The sequence below is a fragment of the Catharus ustulatus genome, chromosome 3 (assembly GCF_009819885.2).
Source record: "Catharus ustulatus isolate bCatUst1 chromosome 3, bCatUst1.pri.v2, whole genome shotgun sequence".
Lineage (NCBI taxonomy): Eukaryota > Metazoa > Chordata > Aves > Passeriformes > Turdidae > Catharus > Catharus ustulatus.
The window spans coordinates 54,693,061-54,714,813 of record NC_046223.1 but is presented as its reverse complement, the minus strand read 5'-3'; the positions used below and the strand labels follow the sequence as shown (position 1 = coordinate 54,714,813).

At 42.1% G+C, this 21,753-nt stretch overlaps 1 protein-coding gene and 1 long non-coding RNA gene across 2 annotated transcripts; both read right to left on the bottom strand.

Annotated features, from left to right (window-relative positions):
• Positions 1–3,985: 3,985 nt before the first annotated feature.
• LOC116993436 lies at positions 3,986–7,781 on the bottom strand. The gene is made up of 3 exons (XR_004417293.1): positions 7,718–7,781; positions 4,175–4,288; positions 3,986–4,095 (listed from the first exon to the last, which is right to left on the bottom strand). It is a non-coding gene; the product is annotated as an uncharacterized LOC116993436 (long non-coding RNA).
• A 2,803-nt stretch (positions 7,782–10,584) lies between these two features.
• LTV1 (LTV1 ribosome biogenesis factor) lies at positions 10,585–18,548 on the bottom strand. The gene is made up of 11 exons (XM_033056608.1): positions 18,267–18,548; positions 17,436–17,567; positions 16,763–16,951; positions 16,051–16,138; positions 15,045–15,165; positions 14,118–14,367; positions 13,319–13,446; positions 12,705–12,844; positions 12,460–12,512; positions 11,569–11,769; positions 10,585–10,972 (listed from the first exon to the last, which is right to left on the bottom strand). The coding sequence occupies exons 1-11, from the start codon at positions 18,267–18,269 to the stop codon at positions 10,859–10,861; spliced, it is 1,419 nt and encodes a 472-aa protein (XP_032912499.1). The 5' UTR covers positions 18,270–18,548; the 3' UTR covers positions 10,585–10,858.
• Positions 18,549–21,753: the final 3,205 nt, after the last annotated feature.

The following is a 21,753-nucleotide window of genomic DNA, read 5'->3' as shown; positions in this document are numbered from 1 at the left end:
CTGAAGTCATTGTCCCAAGTTTTTTCTACTGTCGTATTCTGACACTTTTTAAATCACAAAAAGGGTTCCAGTTATGGGCTACTCCCAGATGATATTCACCGTGTCTTGTTATAAGAGTTTGTCAACTTCCCTGGAATTTCAAGTCTTGTATTATAATAGAGGTCTTTACTGACTATGAGCTACAGTTTAACAAATCTGCTTCCAGCACAAGACAAGTGTGACTGTGTTTGCTTACCAAAGCCAGTCTGGTGGAATTTGTAGCATGACAGCCAGCTTGCTCTTTACAAAACTCCATGTCCCTCTGTTGCGGAGCCTCAGTAAACCTTGGACAGCAGCATGGATGTTGAATACAGTCTGACAGTAAGGAACAGCTTGTGTCACAGCTTATACACTGCAGGAGAAGAATTCCCCTGTTTTAGTGGAGCACTCAAGATGCCGTTCAACACCTGGCCCCACCAGCAGGTGTCCGTGATGAATTCCCACCATCTTCTAAAGTACAAACTTAGCAGAACTACAAAATCTTCCTCTAGAAAAACACTTGGGACACTAAAATGCATGCTTATGCTGTTAGCCCAGAAACAGTAGTTGCTTTCAGGAATAAATCCTGGGGATTAATAAAAGCAGATTTTATTATCTTTGTCCTAGTCCTACCCATTCCCAACATCACAATTAACTGAGCAGAGCTCCTTGAGAAGTAGGTGAATATCCACGCCTCTGGCTGCAGGGAGGTCTGAGCCTGGTGTTAAGTGCTGGAGGATAGTGGGAAAGACACCTGCATGCACTGTGAACAGGTGGATGATCTGCTCAGCGTGGTGGCAGAGCCTAAAGAGGAGGTGGGGAGGCTCAGGAATATCAGAGAGTTCAAAAGAGAAGTAGGCTCGTGGAATCTCATCCTTCCATCCCTGAGAGAAATGCAGTGGATGGAAGACCAGCAAGAGTCTAGGAGCTCTGCCTCTCTTGCCATCAAGCTGAGGAGGATGACTTAAAAACAGGGAAATGGAAACAGGTCCCTGCTCAGGGAGGCAGAGGAATCCCCTGCTGGCTTCCCTTGCTTTCCCAGGGGCCCTTACAGAAAAGGTGTGAAGCCGTGGATCTCGAGGGTCAGGCAGGTAACTGTGGAGAAGCAGCTCTGTTTGGGGGGTCCCAGATCAACGTAGTCAACCAGAGGGATAACAATCACAAGTGATAAAAGAAGGGTGGTTGTTGTGGGTGCCTTCCTTTTGAGGGGAGCTGAATGTCCTGTAAGTCAGCTAGACTCATATCAGAGGGAAGTCTGCTCCTTGCTGGAGCCTGGGTAAGGGATATTACCAGGAGACTCCCTGGACTAATTCAGTACACTGATTTCTACACACTAGTGGTTGTCCAGGTGGGCAGACAAGGATATTCGGTCATAGGTTGGAATCAATGAACTCAGAGATTTTTTCCAACCTAACTGATTCTGTGATTTAGCGAAACACTGCTGAAGCAGTTGTGTCCTGTCAGCTGAGGCGTGTCCAAGAGCCAGGCTTCTGGGTGTGAAGCAGCATTGTAAAGAACATGCAGTGGTGCTTTCTAAAATCTGTTATTTACAGTATTACTGCCCTGATTCTCCTAAAAGCAACTGTTATGGCAGGTACAATCCAACTTATTGCAATGAATAATCAGTTTTCAGGGTCAAAGCAGTCACATTTAGCCATCATACTGTCCTGGTTGTTCTCAGACCCTTCCTCCATGTCCAGTGCCTTTTACAAAAGCAGTCCAAGTGTCTTTATCTTAATACTAAAGATACAGCATGTTTATAAATTATTTCCCTTAGTAGCAATACAGAAAAGATGGCCTAAGCAGTCACCAAAAGCCTGCTCCAGACCAGCAGCATGGTCAAAATGGTTCTGAGCACAGGGGAGGGGAGGATGAGACAGGGCAGATATCCGGCTTCAGGGGTGTAGCAGGGGCACCTGGGACTTCAGGAGAGAATGGAGAGTTTTGGGCTCTATTTGGAGGAGGATGAGACAAAAATGAAATCTTTCTCTCCTTCCCACAATCCATGTACTTTCTCACCAGTCCTGTAATACAGGATATACAGTCCTTTAGTATAGGATATATATCCTCACTAGGCCGCTCAGCAATTTGTCCTTCCTAAAAAGCAATTCTCCAATTCCTTTTTCCACAAGTACCGCTGCTCTTGCACAACTTGATTTCCTCCAAGAGTGAGAAGGAAAGGGAGGGTCTGCTCTTAGCACTGGTAAAGTAAGACCAGAAATAACAGTCATTAAAGAACTCACCAGTGGAAATTCAGAGAGGCGCTTGACCCCAATCAAGGAAGAAAGATGCGTCCTGCTGCTTATATTGCATTGCTGTGATCTAGGAGAGGATAGAGGCTGGAATCATGGCAGCTGCTTTTGCTATCAGTCATGAATTCCTGCTCCGGAAGCGAGCTCAAAGAGCTCCCTCTTCTCCCTTCTGCTCTCTGCCTTCCTAAGGCAGGCAGTACTCCACTGACACCCTTTTCTAGGTTGCTCCCACATTTTATAAATCACACTATCATGAGATACTGTGTGCGCATCTTTTTGGATCTGTAACTTTTAACACAGGGAGCTCTGTGCAGAGGCTGAACCTGCTATTAAGTGGTAAACCAGACCTGTCCTTTTCTAAACGCCATTCCCTGTCTGCAAAGCTGGGTGGAGAAGCGGACAGTGAAAAAGCCACCCCCGTGGGAGTGGGGAAGCCTGTGTACACTACTTGTTTGGAATGGAGAGAGGATGCATTTCACCCTCTGTTATAGGTTAGTACAGCTATCCTGACTCTCCTCCTGAAGTGTTAATATCAGACCACAGACTTGCTACCCTTAACTTTAAAATGTATGGCTAATTCCCTCCTCCTCCTCACTGTCTCTCCCTTGCATTCCTGCTCAATTTAAGCCAAAAAAATAGAGCTGAAAATTAGAGCCTATGGAGGGAATTAATGTTCACATTCTGTTGTGCCAGGATGCAAAACTGAATCCCATCTGTGGTTAATAATATGTCACTGCCTTATCAAAGATCAGTACAAGAATAGCAAAAAGAAAGCAGAACACAAATCTGGATTGGTGCTTGGTGGGGGAGAAGGGGGGAGAAGGTGGAAGACGGTGGCCCTCCTTCAGAGTTTTGTGACCTGCTTGGCTGATTGAATAGTATTAAGAAAATACTCATAATGCTGCTTCCAGTTGAATTTCTTCCCTGGCTGTTTCTGTAATGGAAATAGGAGAAGAAACAAACTACACTTCCGTCTTGCAAGGGACAGAAATATCTTAGAGCAAGGCTTCTTTTTTTCTAAGGGAAAAAGAAAACATTAGGGAAAGAGAAAACATTAGAAACAAATGGAATTTGCGTTTTTTTGAAAGGCACAGGGAAACTGGTTCAGCCCTTAACTATCTATTGACAGCATCAGAAGAAGGATAAAAAACAATACGCTCCAAAATACCACAGTCGTGGCAGACCTAAGAGAGCTTAGGAAGGATTAGAAGACACCATGACCAACATCTTTTATTCTCTATTTGTCACATTATTTTTACTTCAAAACTTTGTGTACTGTTTCTTTCCATACCTGATTTTAAAGGACATTTTACAACATCAGTCAGCCAAATCAGTAGCAAATTTGCATCTCTAGGTAAAATGATAACCATGCATGTCCATGTATATTCACCTCCTCCCAGCAAAATTACTTGACCCAGTAAGAACTTCAGTATCTTTTCCTCCATCTCTGTAAATAAGTTCAGCTCAAATACATCTTTAAACCCTTCAGTAAAATGGCAATGAATCTCTGCAACTTCATCTGTGTAAGGGCAGGTCTCAGGTTCAACCTTGGGCATTCATGCACCAACTATCTTGAATCATGCTCTTTTTCAGATGTAGGTGAAAAGAAATCTATTAGAGATTCACATTACCTTTAACATATATATATATGAACATTTACTCAAAGAGCAAAGACACTTACGTGCCTAGGGTAGGCATGACGTCTGATTTGGCTTCTCAACAGAGAAATATTCCCAAACACTAGCAGCACAGGGAGGGTGAAGAAAGAATTTGGCACCCAGTCAAGCACATATGTGAGACTCATCCACAACATCCAGGCTTTGTCCTTGGAGGAAACAATAGTGTTACTGAATGAAAGACTTCATATGGAGATAACACACACAACATTTCAGTTTTAACTATACCTGTTGCAGGGGCTGCTTCTTCACAGTGGCAATTTCTCTTGCCTATAGTCTCTGTTTCAAGATGCTGAAAGGCTTCCACTTCAAGTTGAAGGCTTTCTTGGGACACTGGATCTGCTAAGATGCAAAGAAAAAACATTGTTTATGGGTTGTAGTGATCGTTTCTTATTCAGTCTTTAAAGTTACTTATATTCAGGAGCGGGGAGATGCAGCAATATTTATTTTGGATTCAGTTAAATTCCTGAAGGACTTAATCAAAACTTGTAAAAGCTGTCAATAAAGTAAAAAGTACAGCTACGGTTTAACACTAACAAGAAATAAAAGCCATTTCCAATTTGTTCTGCTCAGGGATGGGCTGGAGAGCAGTCCAAATAGTGACATGCAGAGAACAACAGATTGGGTCTGTGAACAGGAGCTGCCCATTAGACTCCTCCTCACATACACCTGGTTTTCTTTCTTTCTTAGTTAAGGAGAACAGTCTGATCCTGATCAAGGGTCCAGTATGTTCATTACTAGTTCTCTGAGTTTAGATGTATTCCAAACTGGGGTCTCTCCTCTGACCAACAGCAATGCTGCCCATCCCACCAATACCACTGAAAGAATCACAGCCCCAGGTTGAATGGAAGCAGCTCCTTACCAGCACCTGTAACCTGATAATGCAGAAGGAAAGCGAGGCATAGCACCTGCAGCTGGAAGCATAGGGAAATTTTAGGTAGATAGGATACCCAGTGCCAAATTTGTGGAAGAGTCATGCATCACAATAAAAGAGGTTGTAAGATTCAGAAGTGTTTCAGATTTTAGCATCACTCTCACTCTTCTGCAACAGGATGGGCAATGCCTTTTGTGAGGAACACCATGGAAGCAAGGACCAAACTAAAGCCTCTTTCCTGCACTGGGAATTGCATGAGTGCATCCACAGCTGGTAAATTAAAGAACCTATCTTATTAAAGACCCTGTTCCTATCTTATTTTGCTTACTCTCCCTTTCTAATTCTCAGCTATTCTCTCAATGTTCTTAATAATTTCTCTATGCTGTCCACTCTCTCTCCATGGGAATTAAGCAGATGCCTAAGCAAGATGTTTTGGCTAAGTTCAGCTAGACTAAAACACACCTCATTCTACTAAAACACACTTCTAAATCCTCATTTTCCTTTGAACCTGAATATGATTCAGGTCCTTACCTTCTGTTTCTAGACATTTTTGACAGCAAAGTTGAAAGGAAAACTCCTCTGCAGTACTTGAAGAGCAGCAGACACCTGTGCCGTGCTCGCTAAGGAGCAAACCAGTCCTGCATCATCAGGGCATGGAAAGTCATCATAGGACTTGGATCTCACACTGCTCACAGTGACACGAAACTTCTCACCTCTCTCATAACAGAGAGCTCTCTCTTTTCAAACTATTTTGCGAGATAAAACCATTATGCTCTTCGTGAATCTTGAGATACCAAACACGGAACTACTAATGCAAAGTAATTGCACCTTTGTCTTGGTTCTTGCAGTCACTCTGATTTCAGTGCATTTTTGTTTACTTTGTTTGGGTTCTTTCCTTGCCAAAACAGGTTTTAGCACTATTGCAGGGCTGATCTGATCTGCCACAGAGATACAGGATCAGTAACACAAACTGAGGAGCAGAGGGGTACGTGCAAGCCCCACCCCTTGCAGAAAAGCCCTGCATTTGGGTTGTGCCAGGCAAACCATGCAGCCATGCATTGTTTGTAATCCAGGGATCAGAGAGGTCAAGGGGAATCTTTTCATTCACTTCAGCAGGCTTTGGAACAGAGCCTGGTACCCATATTATGCTGTCAAAGGGACTACTTATCAGATGGTTTGTTAGTCTATTTTTTCCAAGAAGACTGAAATAACAAATTCAGCTTAAAACCCTGGAACAAAAAAGGAAGCTGCAAATTAGTAATTTATGCCTCACAAAGAGAAAATACATCCTTTTCAATTCAGTGTATAGTAAACATGGTTTTGGACAAGCAGGTAAATTAAGACAGTGCAAGAGTGAAGATGAATTCAGTGTGTCTGTGGATGATAAATTCTCTAATCAATGTCACTAATGAAAGCAGTTACTAGCTAATTTGCTGTTTTAAACTTGTTCAAGCCACTTCTCCACCAGCAGCCACTTTCTTCCCCCGTGCTCATTACCCATTTCAGCTAAATGCACTGAAATTCCCATTAAAAAGAAGGGGTTTCTACCGCAAAATATACAAAGTGTTTTCCACAGGTTGTAGAAGGAGGCAGGCCTTGACTTCAGGCAGCTGTGCAAAATGCAAGAGTCTCGGTTACACAGCACAGGACGTCATGACCGTGGCAGAGTCGGCACTTGGACAGGGCCCTTGCTGGAACAAGTACTTCATTGTCAGAAAGGGGCATCTCCAAAGAATTACAGAAGATCCTGAACTGGAAAGGACCCAAGAATTATCAAATCCAACTCTCCTGTTGCATACCAGGGTTCCTTTTTGTAGAGCTCCCTCCTGATTTATCCTGCTCCAACAAAGCACAAGCTCTCCTTTGCTATGACAGGCAGCATTCTGTTTTCCACATGACTGCTCAGGTATGTGCTTTCACAATGATATCACATTTGGCTGAGGAGATGGTGAAACAATACTTAAGTTCATCACTGCCTAAATTCAGAGCAGGTGACCTGCACCCACCCAGATTTATGGTTTGGACATCAGCAGGAGCTAGTGATATCCAAAAATGGCTTAGGTAGAAAGTGTCTTGCAAAGTATGGCACGACCTTCATTATTATGGACCATTATTATATATGGACTGTTTCCATTATATGCTAAACAGCATTCCAAGATCATCTTACTTTGTTGATGTTAAATATGGGTTATTTGGGGGAAAAATAGGTGTAAAAGTTACATGGAAAGTAGTTTCAGGCCCTTTTAACTCCAAAGACAATCACACTCATTTCAGAACAGGGACATGAGTTGTATTAAACAAAAATAGCCTGTTGGAAAACTTCAGGAAAAAAGAGTCCTTTTCATTTGACTTGTAACCTAGATGTACTTCATTAAATTAACTTCTGTAAGGACTACCCATGTAAGTGTTCTTTACCTGCTCTTGCTAAAACAAAAGAAATCCTTTTCTTGCTAAGCAGATGAATGACTGCTTTTGTTTCTTACCTTTTCCTTGGGATTTTACCACACTGCAGCGTTAGTCACTGATTACAAGCGCAGAGAACAAAGCAATTCTGTAATCTTTTTGACTCCTTTCCTATTGCCTTTGTTTAAACATCTTTCCCCTTCTGTTTCCAAGCAACAGCTGTGTCTGTCCTCGGTCCAGACCATACTCTTCCTTTCAAGTGCATTCCTCTTCCTCCCCCACCTCTTTATTCTATTTTCAACCCCTCAGGGTTTCTGGCTTTTTTTCCTTTTGTTTCTATTCTAAAGGACTTTAGGTATAAGCACAGTACCACTAAATCAGTGATGAGAAATCTAGCAAAGAGCATGTGCACCGGCTTTAGTAAAAGATTGTCCTTTTGGTAAACCACAAAATCATATTCCACCCCAAAGCACTGAACAGCATCCGTTACTTACTTGTTCCATTGAACTTACTTCCTGGTATCTGACTGATGTCCTTCTGTTTTGTTGTCAAGAGTCATGAGTACTGGGTGGTCAGTATTCCAGTTACCATAGAACCAGTGATTACACAATTAGCAATTATGACACAGGCAGACCCTGCTTAAGCTTGTCAAACACGTGAAAACTAGTAGAGGCATCAGCTAAAGGAAAACACTGAAACTCTCTCTAATTTTACAGATTATTTCTATTGATTCTGTTAACAGACAGCTCTAGAAAATGAAGGCTTAATCTAGATGTGTATACTCTATTGATACTTCAGCTTTCTGAGCAGTGATCAAAACTTGTAGACTCAAACATCTCTTTATTTCCCCTTCTCCAAAATCATATTACTTTACCAATTAAAATATAAAAGCTTTCTTCCAATAAAAACAAGTATTTGGAATTGTTTCTGTACATTAAAAGACTTCATCAGTCCCTGTTAGCTTGCCTCCATCTAGTATTCACAAAACTATTGAAGGAATATTGAAGATGCTTTGAATTCACCAGTAGTCAAGCCACTCCACTGATGTATTGGTTACCATGTCCTTTCCAGTAAAAAAGGTTAATTTTTCACATAAAGGCAGAAGATTGCTGTCTTTATCATACAGACCTAAAGCAAAGGTGGTTTTTTATGAATACAGATAGATTCAGGACTGACTACAAATCCTATTAATTTCATTCACTTTATGGACCAGTCACTATCAAAATAATGTTCTCAGTATAAACATTTAAGTTCACGCCAAACCTACAGATTTTGGCCCTCAGCCCATATTCAGGAAGTTTTAACAACAACTGTAGCGAGTAGTAAGTTTGTACTCCAATTAAGCAGGTTTAACACAAGACCTGAGGAAAAGTATTGCAGAAACAAGACAGTGACTATCTGCAACATACACTTCCTACCCAAGATTCTGCTGTTTGTTTGCCATTCTACTCAGACTGAGCACTTCCAGCAAATCCAATTCCAATGGCAATATTAATGGTCACTGACTACTGCAACTCCAAGTGTCATTGCTACAGACTTTATTTGCCAGGAAATGTAAAACTCAGGTTAGGTAACAGCGACGTCTAGCTACACAACAGCTTTTCAGACACCTTTGTTTACAAAAAGGCTTCCATCATAGAACCAAAACAATAAATAACCTACCCCCAAAAACCAACCAACCAAACAAAAAAACAATCCAAGGAGGAGTGGGTGTAAACTCCTTGACTTGCAAAACTATATCATAGCAAGGAACTATAGTCAACCATCAGCGTAAAAGAGAGAAGACATAAATGAAAATACTGTTTTGTAAACTGAAATAATTTAATAAAAGAATCTAACCAGATCAAATCTGTGGAATTTTGCTGATTTGTTGAATACATTCAACAAATATACAGTAATTTCACGAATACAAGCCGCACCAATTTGACCAAAATTTTGGTGGAAACCCGGAAGTGCGGCTAATATTCCGGGGCGGCTAATCTATTAACAAAATTCTAAAAGCTGCCAACACGGAAGTGAGAGCCCGCGGCAGCCCCAAGCCAAGCTGGAGCCCGGCCGGCCCCGGCAGAGGTGGGAAAGCCTGGCAGAGGCGGGGCCAGCAGTGTCGGGGGCGGGCGGCGGAGCCTGAGCCAGCAGGGCGGGGGAGCCCGGGAGAACTGGGGCTAGCAGTGCAGGGGAGCATGGCAGAAGCAGGAAGGCCGGCGGGTGGGGCTGCCTGGCAGCGGGGGAAGCCCAGCATAATCGGGGCCAGCAGCGTGGGGGAGCCCGGCGGTGCGGGGGCCTGCAGTGCCGGCCAGGGCGAGGAAACGCGGCGGCGGTGCAGACGGGAGGGGGCGGCCGGCGAGCGTGGTGGCGGCGGCGGCAGCCCTGCCGGCGGCGCGAGCGAACGCGGCGCTCGCGAAAGCGCCGCCGCTCGCCGCGAAAGCGCCGCCGTGAGCCGCGAACCGCGAGCCGCGAAAGCGCCGCCGTGAGCCGCGAACCGCGAGCCGCGAACCGCGAGCCGCGAGCCGCGAGCCGCGAACCGCGAGCCGCGAGCCGCGAGCCGCGAGCCGCGAAAGCGCCGCCGTGAGCCGCGAACCGCGAGCCGCGAACCGCGAACCGCGAGCCGCGAACCGCGAGCCGCGAACCGCGAGCCGCGAGCCGCGAAAGCGCCGCCGTGAGCCGCGAACCGCGAACCGCGAGCCGCGAACCGCGAGCCGCGAACCGCGAGCCGCGAAAGCGCCGCCGCGAGCCGCGAGCCGCGAACCGCGAGCCGCGAGCCGCGAGCCGCGAACCGCGAGCCGCGAGCCGCGAACCGCGAGCCGCGAGCCGCGAAAGCGCCGCCGCGAGCCGCGAACCGCGAGCCGCGAGCCGCGAAAGCGCCGCGGGGCGGGCGCGGCGCGGGGCGGGCGCGGCGCTCGCGAGGCGCGGCGCGGGGCGAGCGAAAGCGGCAGCGGGGCGGGCGGCGAGCCCGGCGGCGGCAGCCCTGCCAGCCGGGCGAGCGAACGCGGCAGCGGGGCGGTGCTGACGGGAGAGGGGGGCCAGCGAGCCCGGCGGCGGCGGCAGCACCACCCGGCCAGCCCCGCCGAGCCGTGGCGCTGAGCTGGGCCACCCGGCCCCGTCGGCAACCATGAGCGGGCCGAGCCTGCCTGGCCCCGCCCCGAGCCAGTAAAGCCCGCTATGCCGCGATCCTCTTACTAATTGGCCAATTTGTGAAAGCTGCGCACGGATTCTCGCGACGAACGAAAGTGCGGCTAATATTCGGGGTGCGGCTTATCTATTGACAAAGACAGCAACATTGTCGAGGCACCGGGGGTGCGGCTTATAATCCGTGCGGCTTGTATTCGTGAAACTACTGTATATATATAACACTCTTCATTGATAACTTTTAAGAAAAATATTCGTAATTTTATTACATTTTTACCATAGTGAAACTTTGCAGCAACTGCCATGTCACTCATGACAGAACAGATATCACCAATACATTATTTCATACAGAATTTCACTTCAGAAAAAATGACAAATTACTGGGTCTTGTTACAGTGAGATTTGAACAATTCCCTTTGAGCAGGACTGGCAAAGGTGTGAGTTAGCAGTTCCCTTCTCAATACAAATGAAAAATTAGGGATGTTTCCACATTACGTTTCTCAGTTTCATCAGGACAGCTTCAGACCTTGCACGTTTTGTTTCAGATTGAGCAACTCTTTTTCTTGTCTTGTTTTCTCCTGTTTGAAGGCCAGCTTGTTGGCTTTCTTCTCCATTCTGCGTTCCTGTACACAGGAATAATGAAAGACTTATAAATAGGAATTAACATGCAAAATCAAACCATTCCAATTAACTCTCCTAAATCATAAAAACAAGAGCAATCTGGACAATAGTATTATTTATGGCACTAATTATTAGTAATCAATATGTATGCCAACAGGTTAAATATCTTTGGTTAGCTAAAGATTCTAATATGCTGGCAACTTCTGTTCCGAAGTCAGACAGCTAAGATTTCACTGCAGCCAATCAGGATTTTCCAGGTATCTTTGAGATACTCTTCACTTTGTGTTACCGAGACATCATAACTATTTCCTTTGCTACTCTAGATTGCAAGGAAATCTGACATTCCTTCAGAAGTTGTATCTGTAGTAGTGACCACAGTAACAGACCCCAAGTTTTGATACTGGAAACCAGAAAGACAAAATTATGATGTAAACTTTCTTTTCAGTAGATTTTTTTTTAAGAAGCAATAATTAGTCTTTTGAGACCAGCAAGTTTTTCCCATTACCCTCAGACATAACAAGTGAGTTTTAAACAAAGTTCCTAAGACAGAATTCAGAAAACATAAAATTTGCAAGGTTTTCTTTCCAGTCAGGTGTACCTTTCGCTCCTCTTTTATTGCCTGTTTTCTGGCTTTGCGATCCTCTTTGCTCTCAGCTTTGGAACGAGGCTGTGTTGATGCTTTTGGCAGGTCACTACCATTTATCATTTGCATGCGTTCCACCTGCTTAGCAGTGAGACCTTTCTCAGGCAAGACATGTAGGGGAATTCCAGTCTTCTGAGAAATTTTTATTGGCTTGGGCTAAAATAGAGAGTGCATATGTATTAGTGGCCCCTAGCTGCTTCTCCAAGAAGTGCATGTGGCATTTCCTGATCAGTGGAAAAACTTCAGATCCAGATTTAACTGCAATAAATGTTAAGTCTCCTCATGCTGTTTAACTCCCTCACAAAACACACATTAATCCCAAAGTAAAAAATCAAAACATCTGTGAAAAAGCTGGACTTCCAGAACAAGAAAAACATTTTCCTCTTTTATTTAAATAATACTGAAAAAATAAAGAACTTAGGTATATTCCTTTAATATTCATTTATAAGCTTGCAAGAAAAAGGTTTTCTTTCAAATTTGGGGATATTAAGCTGTGCTCTAATGATGGGTAACAGATGGAAGACCAAAGAACTAGAATAAATTGTTTCAGACAGGAAAATAAACCTGAACAATATATGCAGTGAGACACAGATTACACAAAGGTGTCTCACAGGAAACAACAAAGGAAATTCCTTGCTGTTTCTGCCTAGCTACTACAGAAATTTTGAACTGCTCTAATAAGAAAAACACACTGAACCTCTTCTTCAGTGAAGAAATAATACCAGAGGCCTCCCCAACCCTCATTTCTGCTCCTTGTCTTTTAAAACAGATACCCATTGAGAAAACAAACACATTTATCTCAAGTTTACCCAGTGTTATTCATCAGAGTAAGTTTAGTAATTTTACCTTTGATGGCTCCTTAATAAGTGTTGGGTGATTATATAAGTTTGAATAGGTACCTAAGTCACAAAGAAAAAAGAAAGTAGTCAAGACAGGCTTGCAAACAGAAATGATGAATTGTACTGCTACTTAGGTTTTGAAAATTCCTCCTATTGTGCTCTGAGAACAAACCATTTTACCTGAAGCACTGTCAGAAAAGTTCTGAAATCACCTATCATTTACTTTGATAAGTGCTTACACAAAATACTTACTCAAAATGGATTCGCAATCCCACTTTTCTTTTGGCTCCTCAATAACTACAGTTACTATTTCTTCCTTTTCTTCCTCACTTTCTTCATTTGCAGGAGAGTCCAAATTTTCATCAGGTTCAAGAGCATCCAATTTCACACAACTTCGAAAAAGTTCAGGGAAGAAAAACATACAGTTTATCTCTTCTTGAAAATGTGCAATTATGTAAGCCCAGACTCCCTATAGTAAAGCCCCAGACCCAAGAAAGCCATTTCCAATGAAATTTGCAGCAAAAAGATTTTCCTTAAGTAAGCCTCCTCAAAATAAACTAAAGCATTAGTACTAAGACACAGTCAACAGAACAAGTATTTCTGCTTTTCAAGAGGATGAATGCCTCTAAAAGATAGTGCTTACATTAAGTTCAACACAATTATACAAAAGGAGCATAACCTATTCAAACCAACAAAATTCCTCCACTTAATTTTATCATACAAATGGGTAATACTCATATGCAGCTGCTTTTATAGCGAGATGCAATCTTTGAGCACATGAACTTGAAACAACACACCCAAAATTTCCATATAAACAGAGGATTACAGAACCACTTATGTGAAGCAGTACTTCTGGGAATACATACTTCTTTGCTTTCTCTTTATAGTAATCATCCAGGACTTCCTGCAACCGAGCATTGTCTGTGTTAATGTAGCCTTCTAACTCCACGTTATCTAAGGCTCCAATCTCATCTTCATCAAATTGTTCATAAAACTAAAATAAAGAAGTGGATATCTGTAATTAGACCATATTTGTCATGCAACTTCTTGATAGCTTAAAGTGCCACACATTTTATTTGCCTCTTTTTCCTCTCCCCTCTCATTTGCTGAATAACTGCCAAAAACATCTACAGTAGGATTTCCTCCTTACTTACATTCTTTCCACATGGGACTCATAAAGTTATCTTATAATACTATATAAATCAGCTTCTAGAAAACTTTTTCTATTCTGATGCATTATTTCCATCTATGCCTTAAGAAGCCTGTCACTGCTCAGAACAAAAGTTACACCCTATTACCACTGCTCTAACATCAGTACATGAATGTATACTTTACCAGGGACCTGCAAATGGCTTGCTGTGCTGAACTGAGCCTCTCAGACAGAAGTGTAATACTAATTATGAATGCTCATATAGTCATCAGAATAATTTTGTTTGCCTCCATCAGTGCTAGGCCTTTCAATAGCAATTTGCACAATAACATAGGTGACACAAGCCTCTAAATGTACCACGTATTAAATGCAGAATACATGCAAAGAGCAGTGGGTTGATGCCCTGACTGCTAAAAGCAACAAAATCTGTAAAGGTATACAGGACATTGTCTGATGAAATGAATCAACAAAGAAGCATTTAAACCTTTCACAGTTACACTCTTGGGCTGCCTCACCTTCTCAAATCTGTCATCCAACAGGGTTAACTGCTCATTCCGTCTTATTACAGAGGATGTCATAGAATATTCTGTGAAACGACTCCTGGTTTCTTCTTGCATAAAAAGGAATTCTTTTGTCCGTCCATTAGCCTCATCATCTGACAAAGGACCTTCTGAATCATAGTCATTATCAGTACTGCAGCTATCCTTTTCATCACTATCATCTTCCATATCTTCCCATTCATCTTCATCCTCAGTATTTGGTCCCCTGAACAGAAGTATAAAATAGTTTTAGAATAATACGTGGACCTTTATATAGATCTGACCTATGCTGCGCTCTCTGAAACAATTTGGCAATAACAGATTTAAATCTTGAGTGAGACTTTTGTCTGAGAGCTGAAAGCATTGCTGGTTGGCTCACGCATCTGTGCACTGACACTGAAGTTATTTTTATATTCAGTTGTATATGTTAAAGCAGAAAAATATCAGCTGCATTCTTGACTATTAAAACAAGGAGAATTTCTTACTGTTCATGAAATTATGAAAATTATACCAAAACCTAAGTAGATAAAATGCAGTAGGGTATCACATGAAGCATTTGTAAATGTTTAAGAAACACCCATTGGCCTTCATCCATACTAAGACTGATGTATTTTACATACAATAGATGACAATGTTTTAAACAGTTCAAGAGCACTACTGTTCCAAACATTGCATATAACCCATGAGCTCAAAGTAACAAATGAAATACATCTCTTGGACAACAAAAGAAATTTGGTTTTGCAAACTACCATCCAAATAACACAAGATAATGCTTTTTTCAACACAGCAAAGTATTCAATTTGAAATCTGAAACCATCGCAGCTTCCTACTCCACCACATGCAATAGCAAACACCATCTCTCCTATTTACATACGACAAATACTTCAACAAAGCTCTCTCTACCTCTTCTGTGGTTTATTTGCTTGTAGAACAAAATCATCTTCCAGGATATTTTCTGGATTGTCAAAGTCAAAATCATCATCAAGAGCGGCAACGATATCTGGGTCAAAATCTAGACGTGGTCCTAGAAAGTTGAAAAAACAAAACAAATATTTACATTTCTCTGACATTACACAGCTATTTTCCTGGATAAAAACCAATCCAGCTGGACTGTTAATTTGCAGTAAGGAAAGCTTAAACCAAAGAATCACAAAATTTCTCAAGAACATTTGATTTGATAGAAACCAGGGCACGTCACCAATCTCTTGTCAATTTTTATCACTCAGAAAAAAAATTCCTTAGAGGTCTTAAGCTTCCATAAATGTATTTTAATACAGAATATTGTGAAAGAAAAAATATCCATGTTAAAGTATCACGTGATCAACTACCAGCATTTTATCTCCAATCCTAAAATTCCCCACATTACAAAAGGTTAGAAAGTATTTCTCTGCTGCAATTAACAGAACTGTCTTTTGCATCCTTCTGTCAGGTCAGAGAGAACTGCTACAATTCCTTACTGCTATGAAATATGGAGATAGCTGTGGAGTCAATGTCCAGCGCAAACATGGATACATAACAAAAACCTACTTACAGCCTGTACACTGAAATAACACTAATGAAGGAATTTCAACACTACTCAGCATTTGAAAAGAATTTGAGTGAAAATCCAGTTCCAGACTTGGATTCAAACAGGCAGAATAATAAATTAATACTATTATCTACAGTTTTCCCCTGTTATTAGTTTGTATTTGCTACACAATAGTAAGAGCTCATGGATTCACCCTCTCCAAGCAAAGCTAAAGAACTCTTACTAGCGAATCACAGACGTAAGTCTCAAATTGAAACAGATCATTATTTATGTCTGCTACTGAACCTGTTCTAAGCCAAAAAAATATGACACAACAATAGAAGCTGTAATTACCATCTACTTCTTAGACAACAACTCACATCACAGAAAGGTGAAAAATACCTGAAACAGGAGCAGCTTTATTTAACAAGCCCACATCCTCTTCAAACTCTGTGGCAAATACTGAGGAAGGCAACTTAATGGATGGAGCCTTAGAAAAAGAAACAGAAAAACATGATCACAATATATTGGTTCTCAGTTTCTTATTTGAGCTCACATTAACAAAGTGATGCAGACACTCCTGTGACCAAAAGAAATCAAACACTCTCAGCTGTAAGTGACAATGGCATACTTCATTACTTCAAAGCTTTTCCATTCCAATGTGATTCAGCATAATGAAATTCTACAAGTTATGCCACCAATTGAAAAGTTTGTTTTTATTCCATCTGGTTTCTACTACATTCCTCTTTAAAAACACGGTGTGCTGATAATACAACCTGGCATATTCGTAACTCCCAGAACATTCCAAAGTTCTAAAAAAACCTTAAAAACAAATTCTCACCCCAGAAAAACACACAACTTGTTCAAACATAAACTTTTGCAAGCCACCTCTGTGGAGAAAAGTTTGTTGTGGGTACCTGAAGTGTTTCAACACTGTGCTAGCAAAATAATGTTCATCAGTAAACTCTGGCTTGTCAGCTTTACTTGTAGGAAAGTCTGGGTCAAAAGAATCCTTACAAATAAATAAATAAATAAATAAATAAATGCACTCAAGTAATGTGTCTAGAGGAATGCTCCAAAGAGCAGCATTACCATTAGCAAAAAAACTACTTACCGTAATTCTCTGAATTTCATCTTCTATATGCCCCTCACTTGTGATGACAATTCTGCTTTGCTGTCCACGCACAGACGGGACAAGCTCAGAGGGACCAGAGGCTTCTTTGAGGTGCTGCAAATAGTCATAGTCATCATCAAAGAAGACACCATACTTGCGCTGCTCTTCCCTTCTTTGTTCGTCATGCCCCTAGGAAGCAGGAGGAGAAGAAAATAATCAAAATGAATGCATTTATTTACTCAAATAAAAGCAACACATCTACTGAAAGTGTTTTAATGTTGAAGTCCTGTAGTCCTCTCTCCACTTCTTACCTTAATTCACAGCTAATTAGGGTGTTGTAATCAGCTGGTTCCATATCTGGGTGCTGTCTGAGCAGGACCTTTCCATCAGCAACATAACCAACAGTGCCTGTTTTATCGCAGTGAGTCAGGCAAATTTTGCTGTTGCTCTTAAAATACATTTACACCTCTAATGCCAGTTAAGTCATCCTTCAACCATCAGGCAGTAATTCACAACTATGAAATTCCATACAACATCCCCTTTTTTTTCAGTAAGCTGGACTAAAAATTACCTTCTCTCAGGCTATGTTTTTGAATTGTAAACAGCATACCAACTTGCTTTCTCCATGGTGTTTCTTATCTGAATGAACCTCAGTATAAAAGTGAATATTTACTTTCTGTGTGGGCAGCAGAACTCTCTGGGGTGCAGTATCATCAGCAGCAAGAGGATCCCTCTGACTTCGGTGCACTAAGTGAAATGTTACTGCTTTCTTCTTCTCTATGAAGGGTTTTTTCTTCTTGTGAGGCTGCAAAAGGAAATTTGTTTAACTGTTAACAAAAAATTAAATATTAAATGCATATAAAGAGAACATTTTATCTAGAGTTTGCTGTTGTATTATTTTAATTCGTTTGCATTTATTCACAACGCCATATAAACATATGCTTGGAGACAAAGCATAAAGGGACCAGTGGGAGTTTAACTCATGTCAAGAGACATTTCATATGTTCTAATAGCAAACGCAGCTGATTCAGCTGCAAAATGGCAATACATCGAACAGTAAATATCTGATAATAGCACACAGAGTTTAATATGCAGCCCTAGAAAGGAATTCTACAACACACTTCATCCAAGAAACACGGGAAAATCGACATAAGGAAATTAATCTAGACACATCTTGCTTCGTGAGAGCTCTTTAGACGGCTGCTCCTACAGCAGCAATTCCACACCAGCCGTGAGGACCATGCGCAGCACCCGTACCAGGCACAGCTCTAACATCGACACACACATGCGTGCTGGATCAGCAAACCCACCAAGTATTCTCAACTGGCTGAAAGCCTTTCCTACGACTTACCACGTCTGACCTGGAAAAACACTTTCAGCAAGTTTTCCGGCTTTACTTCCCTAGCAAAACGCGTTACAGCTGATATAGGCAACACGGGGGCGACTCTACTGCTCTAACCCTTCTTCCCCTGGCAATTCCCGGTACAGAACACTGCACGCTCACCATGGCGCTGTCCCCCGGCCGCTCCCGGTGTCCCGAACCCCACTCGCTCCCACGCGGGACAGGCGTCAGTGCCCTCGGGCTGTGCCCTCCATCTTGGGATACACCAGTGACCAGCGGGGGGAAGCAGATAAGCGGCCAGTCCGGCCAGGTTTGTACGTTCTGGGTTCCCAGTTAAAAATCAAAACAAAAAAACGGGCATTTTATCACACTGAAATAGTATTTTTATAAAAGAGAGACTCAGTGTAAGCAAGCAGGATGCTCGTCGGAGACACGTTTTCCCAGTTTTCACCTCAAAATAGTGAGGAATGGTTCGGGCCGGCAGCGCCCCCAATGGCAGAACGCGACGCAGGCGGCTGAGGGGCAGCGCGCGTGCGCAGCAGCCGAGTCGGGGCGGTGCTCGCTGAGGAGTCGGGCGGGTTGCGGGGGCTGAGCCTGGAGGATGGGGAATAAATAACACTTGTTGGTGTTAACAGTGTTTTGCCACATTTGATTTCTTATTTCTGATGAGGAATGGGTGGGGCAACTGGGCCTGTTCAGAAGACAGACGACTAAGGGGGTACCTCATCAATGGCCTTAGGTATCTGAAGGGAGGGTGTCGAGAGTTTGGATCCAGGCTCTGCTTAGAAGTGCCCAGCAATTGGACAAGAGGCAACAGACAGAAACTGATGCATAGGAAGTTCCACCTGAATGTTAGGACGAATCTCTTTAATGTGCTGGTGATCGCGCAGTGGAGTAGATTGTCCAGAGATGTTGTGGAGTCTCCCTCACTGGAAATGTTCCAGAGCTGTCTGGACACAATCGAGTGCCATGTGCATTCGGATAGCTCTGGTTGAGCAGGGAGGTTGGATCTGATGATCCGGTGTGGTCCTTTCCAACCTGAGCCATTCTGCAGTATGACACTGTACTTGTATAAATCTTACCTACACCATGGAGCGGGGCTGTGCGCAAACGCAGGCACTCACATACAGGCTCCTTGCTGAGAAAAAGAGAAGTATGTTTGGTATTTTAGAAACTGCTTTGTTACTTTTGAAAAGAAAGTAAAACACAGAGGGGAGCAGTGTTTTTCCATGTGCTTACAGGCAAGTGAAACAGTAACAGCTAAGAAGAGGTTTTCACTGAAAATTCAGAAAAGTTATCCACATTACAAGTGTATGGATGCAGCTAAATACATATGCATGTGTGTGCCTGAAAGTATTAACTTTAGTCATATTTGGGTGGATTTCATTGGTTTTCAGTAGGTGTCACTAAAGCGCCAAGATAATCCAGATTTTCCCTCTTCTGGCTGTTTTCTGAAGTCTTGAATCTTTACCGAGTTCCATCACACCACTCTTACAGAAATGCACAATCTAATGTGATCCACTCCATCAGTTGAAATAACTCCTGTACTCGGTGGATTCAGATTATCTCTGCATGTATCTGTGCAAAGGCTGGACTTTCCTCTTTCTTGCAAAAAGAGCCTGGTCAGTGTTATGCTGCTGTCAGCCATGTGCGGGTGTTGTGCACACCTCGCAGCACAAAAAGATCAGCAATGACCCCTTCTGGACTGCAGGCTGTGAATGGATTTTTCATAATGCACCCATCAGCAACAACTGCTTCCCTACACTATGTCTGTACTGCCAACCCAGTGACAGCTGGAATAGCAGAGCTGGATTTTCACAAGGTAATTAAGAGCAGAATCGTTCAGCTGTTGAAAACACAATACTTAGCATTTCTTTGTGGGCTAATGATGTAGATTAGATTGCTCCTTATTCCTTCAAGTTCCTGACTTGCCTCTCTGGCATCCACAGAAGTACGTGTACATAAACTTGGTGACTTCACAATCCCCTAAATCTGGTGACATCCATATCTGGGGATGGCAGTACTGTCATTCTACATGCCCCAAATCTGGTCTAGGAGCATTGTATCAATTTGGATGTGGGAAAAAATTAAATTTTGCTCTCATCTCTGTTGTTAGTCAACTGTTTCCTAAGTGTAAGATAAGCTTACCTGTTCAGTAAAGTCTCAGTGTTTTCTGTCTTTCTTTAATTTACATCCTTCCATTGAATTTCCTGGTTAGATTCTAAGTATTTAGGAGGAAGGACATGTATTATATGTTCACACAGAGAACAAAACAGATTCCTTCCCATATCACAGAAGATTAATGTATACTAACATTAATACATCTGGGGATGAGTTTGAATCGAGGATTAGCAACAATAGGCACCACGTTGCCTCCTTTGTTGATACCTGAGGGCAAGTCATCTCCTGATTTATATCAAAATTCAATATTTAGTATTACATGCATGTGCACTGTGTATGAGAGAGTGTCTCAGAGACTGCTTAAGCTTCTCATTTCATGCAAGCCTTACAAGGCCATCCATCCCACTGGACTATCTCACTGAGTTCTTTGCAGAGACTACTAACAGAACTCAGCAAAGAGCATCTACAGAGACTGAGGGGGTAAGTGCTCAGGTCACTAGCCACTTCTTTTATGCTTGCAGAAGAAAAATGCTGAGTATTGAAACAGTCTCACTGTCAAGGCAACCACTTAAAAGATAATATGCTGGAAGCATATCCTTACCATAATCAACTTGCCTTCTGTGTGAAGAAATTTATGCTCATTTTTTCTCTTAGTTCTTGCAAAGAAGAAATTATTGCAAAGTAATTAAAAAATGAAAGTTATTGTCAGTCACTTTGAAAGTTAAAAGATTGGCAGATGCACTACTGAGTAGGCTGAACACTCAGCTGTGCAGATAAGTTTTGTTCATGTGCAGAGGGTGTATTTCCGCTGCAAATCTGCTGTCAATGAAAAAAAACACTTCTTGCTGATAAAAGGGGAAACTGGGAGCATAGATTAGATCACCAAACCCCTGAGCTACAACCCTAACTTTGTATTTTTTGTATTTTTAAACCTCTTTGAACACACCTCTTCATGAATACACCACACACAGGGAATTTACCAGATGTGTTTGAAGGACTGCCAGAATTCAAAGGCAGGTTTCAGGAACCTTTTTTCATCTCATTTCTACAACGAGGGAATTTAATTTGGGCTCTGGAGGCTCTCTGAATTTAACTCTACTATGGAGTGTGCCCATATACATGCTAGAGATTCAAGAACAAAATATTTTCAGTAAAGATGTTCTGAACAATTTTATTGAGGTGGTCTTAAAATATGAATTCATATATATCTGTAGTTCAAAGAGCTAAACAATTGTCAAAGGCACTTGGAACTGTGCACAGCAGAGTATCCTACAGTAGTGTACAACTAGGCACTACAAGGAAACTTTCAGTTTCCTTGTTTAATAAAAACACCATAAAACAAGCATAACATATGTACAGTATAACCCCTCCAATACCTTCTTTATGATGATGCTGGACTATATTTGTGTGCATATATATATTTATGTATATTTTTATATATTTATATTTATTTATAATATACTACACTACAGATAAAACCTCAAGAAACAGGTATGATTAATTTGTAACAATTACAGTTACTTACATT